Genomic DNA, 4,242 nt, shown 5'->3' on the forward strand with positions numbered 1-4,242 from the left:
GACTGAACCAGGTCTGTCATTGGACGATGTTGCTGTCTCCAATGATCAGCCAATCCCACCATGGCTCGTTACCATCCCCACCTGTGATATCTAAGGAAGATAGATACTCCCAATTGGAAGTACTGTCTTCTCTTTGCCAAACATCTTTTGAACCATTCTCCTGTTCCCGAAATCAGATGACTCAGTGGGCTTTGCCATGGTTTCTTGTGGCTTGGTAGCTGCTCACAGGATCCTCTCTACAGTTTCTGTGTTCACTGCTAAGTTGTATGCCATTTCTCTTGCCTTTGATCACGTAGAAGCTATGCAGTACATTGACTGTACTATTTACACTGGCTCTCTTAGCTGTCTACTGGCCATGGAATCACTTAAATTAATTCTCACCCTGTTCTCCTCGATATTCAAAAATGACTGGCCCATTTTTCTCTATGTCGGTATTCACAGGAATGAGCTTGCTGACACCGCTACTAAGTCTGTCTGCTCTGATGCAGTTACAGTCATGCCTGTACCATATATGGACTGCAGTCTTTTGTTCAAGGCTCAGCTTTGCGCCAGTTGGCAGTCAATTTGGAGTAAGCATAGTTATAACAAGGTTTTCCAGATCAAATCTTCTCTTGTTCTTTGGCCATCTTGTTTCATATGGATCGAAAGGAAGAATTTGTCTTGGCTAGGCTATGCATTGGTCGCAGTTTTTTAACCCATCACTTTCTTTTATCTGGGACTGATCCACCAATATGTGGTCTTTGTGATACATCACAATAGCCCACGTTTTATTGTCGTGCTGTCGCTATGTCTGTGAGCACTAGCACCATTTTAGACATGTAATTTCTACAGGTTTAGCCCTGACATTGGACAGTGTCATTGGCGATGGTGACCCTGGCCAACTTCATTGTGTTTTTAGCTTTTTATGGGTCATTGGCCTCTTTACATCTATTTGAGGTTTTGTCTGATTTTTGGACATTGTTTAGCTTTTAACTTGTTTCTTTTTACATTTTTCTAGTTTTACTTTTTATTCTTATGTATATAGCGGGTGTTTAGCGCAGATAGCCATTTTGCTTTGTGCCATAAAACACCAAACAACCAATCAGTGACTGACAAGAAATGTGGAAGTCATCATTAACATATAAGCTGTTTGAAACAGTAAGCAGAAAAGTGTGACTGACACTCAAGAAACAGCCCTGAGGGACTTCAAGTGCCTGTTTAAAAGAATGGGACAGGGTGGAATCCACAGGGTTGAGTAAAAGGTTATTAATAAAAATGGTTAAATGATCATGCATCCCATTGAAATGGACATCCCATAAAATACCATACAACCATGTAGTGTCGTAGGCCTTCTGAAGGTCAAAAAGAATGAACTCAAGATTCTCCCACTTGATAAAGGCTTCCCTGATGGAGATTTCAAAATGAATCAGGTCCACGGTACTGTCAACGAAATCCACATTGGGTGGATGATAGGTCTTTGATTCAAGGAATCACACAAGACAGGCATTAACCATCCTCTCCAAAACTTTACAGAGACAGCTTGTCAAAGCAATAAGACAATAATTAGAAGGAATCTTGGGATCCTTCCCAGGCTCTGAAAAAGTGATTACAATAGCCTTGTGTCAAGCATCAATAAAAATATTCTCCTGCCAAATATAGTTAAAAACAACCAGAAGAAAAGTAAGAGAGGGAGAAGAGAGATGGTGCAGCATCTCATAATGAATATTATCAGGTCCATCTGATGTATTGCCAGACTGATGAAGAGTAAGTTTATGTTCCACCAGTGTAAATGAACAGTCATAATCGTAGAGACAATCTGCCCAGAAAGAAAATAACAACTGCTCAGCCTGTCATCTGATGATCAAGAACGCAGGGAAAGAGTCAGAAATCCTGTAAAAGTACAAAAGCACTCCCCAAGAGTGTCAGCAATATCCTGAGCATCAGCTAGTTCCTGGCCATCAGAGATCATGATCAAAAGTAGGATGGGAAGCATACTTCCCACTGACCTTCCAAATCCTGTTCCAGACAACCTTGGAACTGATGGTAGAAGATATGCTGATAGAGAACTTAATCCAAGATTCCTTTTGACTTGGACATCTCACGAGCTGAGAATTGGCACAAGCCTTCTGGAAAGCAATGCAGTTGGAAAGAGTGGGATACCTGTGAAAGATATCCCTGTTTCTTTGTTTGTAATTAAGCACAAAGCTACATAATGAGCTATCTGTGCTCTGCCCACCACAGATGTCAACAGACATACTGCTGTGCCACTGGGGGGCTCGGGGACTGTCAAAGAAGAATAACATAAAAAGTGATAAAACATGACTAAAATTGATAAAGAAACCTTGAAAGAGCAAGACAAAGATCATAAATGTAAAATTCAGAAAACAAGTTTTCTAGTATGCAGATTAGAATTAACCGTTTCTAGAATTATATTAAAATCATTGATACATACTTGGCTTGCAACTGTTGTAAAAACTAAATCTACAGATGGTAAAAGTATCATGGTTAAAAACACGTTGGATTTTAGGATTAACACTAGTGAGATGAATTTAATAAAAATAATGCTAGATAAAATGATCCATTTGCAGGATTTATATGTGTTGATAAATAACTCACTTAATTGTGTGAGTCTTAGATAGTACCAATATTTTCTCTTTTCATTTTACTCTAGTCCTCCCTGGCTTTATGTTATTCAGAGCCTTAAGGCAAACGAATTTCGCCACTCCCATCAGTAACTGTAGATAATGCTTTGATATATTCAACGATACTTAATAACTGAAATTAACAGTACAGATAACGCAAGACAACATTTGTTCCACTTTTTTTCAGCTGGATTATTAGAACAATCAACCTATGAAATAATGAGAAGTATAGATCTTTAAACTTACTCATGCTGATGAGAGACCTTAAGTTACTAATTACACTGCATCACTTCTCATGTTTGGTCGGTGAATTTAAAAGAACTATAGAAATGTAATGCTAGCACTCTGATGTATTATATCAGCAGTTTAAACAGTGTCATTCGTTTGTGTTCAATTCATTTGAAGGTTATTTAGATATCATTTTGGGGGTGCTAAATTAATGCTAGAACCCCCAAGTATGAAATCGACAGTTGAAACCGTCATTCGCTTGTGCTCAAAACTCCCTTTTTTCTATAATGGACAGCGCCCTTAGGGCTGGTCTTGGAGTTTCGACTATACTGTAGATTACACAGTGGCGAGTGGAGCTCACAAGTCGCTAACTCGATGAGATTTACGGTTAGACTAAAGGAACTGATCCTGAGACTGATATTCAACACAATATATCAAGTGTATTTAAGTTTCTTAACATAAAATACACTTCTTTAATCATTTGTTAACTCTTCATAAAAGAGCACGTTTAGGTTAACAACACGAATAATTATAACTCATATATATAACATCAAGTTTCTTAACTTTCATGTGCTTCTTTAGAATCTATCCAAATCTACATTAACTGATTAAGAGATTAAAAGATTAATAGTTTCATTACTTACAACACAGTTGATCTGGTAAATCTTTACAGCTGGTACACTTTCATGTTCATAGCTTTTGGATTATCAGCATCTCTAGGGAGAATCACAATTCTTCCTGGAGAGAACTGATTTTTAGCTCCAGACATGAGTTTTAAAACCATATTTTCTTTTCATTCTTTCGACTTTCCAAACATTGTTCCTTAACTATCCATAAGTTATCCATGGCTATTCCAAAACAAGAACCAAAACTTTCAAGTAATTGGTTACTGTGATGGTGAGTACTCCGGTTGCCTTTTTACTTGTACTATTACACTGGTCTGGAGTAACAAATCTCGCATCAAAGCGCCGATTTGAGATTTTACCATAAATATTTTAGTAGCCTTTACTGTACTGCTAACTCGGCGACGGTAACTTATGACTGTCAAACTTATGGCTAGCGTTTTTTCTGAGTCTCTGTTACAGCTTCATTTTCTATAACTCTTAACTCGTGATTCTCAATATCACTTAACCAGCTAGCTGTACTTTCCCAATCTTATGACCATGTTACGTAGCTGGTCGTTTGTTAATTTCCGGTATAAATTCTCCCCGAGGAACTTCAGCGATACAAGTCCTTCCTTTAAATAAAACTAGTTTATTCTTTCTCAGTACAACTTTGCAATACACAGAATTTCCAAAGTCACTTTAACTTCAATACACGCTATAATTCACAACGATTCACGCACTTTACTAACGGTCACTACCGCTCACTTGACTCAATTATCTGTCTCTAT

The 4,242-nt window shown here is 37.9% G+C and overlaps 1 protein-coding gene across 1 annotated transcript in view; it reads left to right on the forward strand.

Annotated features, from left to right (window-relative positions):
* LOC106475344 (chitotriosidase-1-like) overlaps nucleotides 1–4,242 on the forward strand; it is a gene marked incomplete at its 5' end in the record, with an annotated part of 29,247 nt that overhangs the window by 24,246 nt on the left and 759 nt on the right. Inside the window, one exon of the mRNA XM_013936032.2 lies at nucleotides 1,861–1,871. Coding sequence (XP_013791486.2) covers nucleotides 1,861–1,871 — 11 coding nt within the window. The remainder of the gene's footprint in view (nucleotides 1–1,860; nucleotides 1,872–4,242) is intronic.

This window comes from Limulus polyphemus, unplaced genomic scaffold (genome assembly GCF_000517525.1).
Source record: "Limulus polyphemus unplaced genomic scaffold, Limulus_polyphemus-2.1.2 Scaffold8438, whole genome shotgun sequence".
NCBI lineage: Eukaryota > Metazoa > Arthropoda > Merostomata > Xiphosura > Limulidae > Limulus > Limulus polyphemus.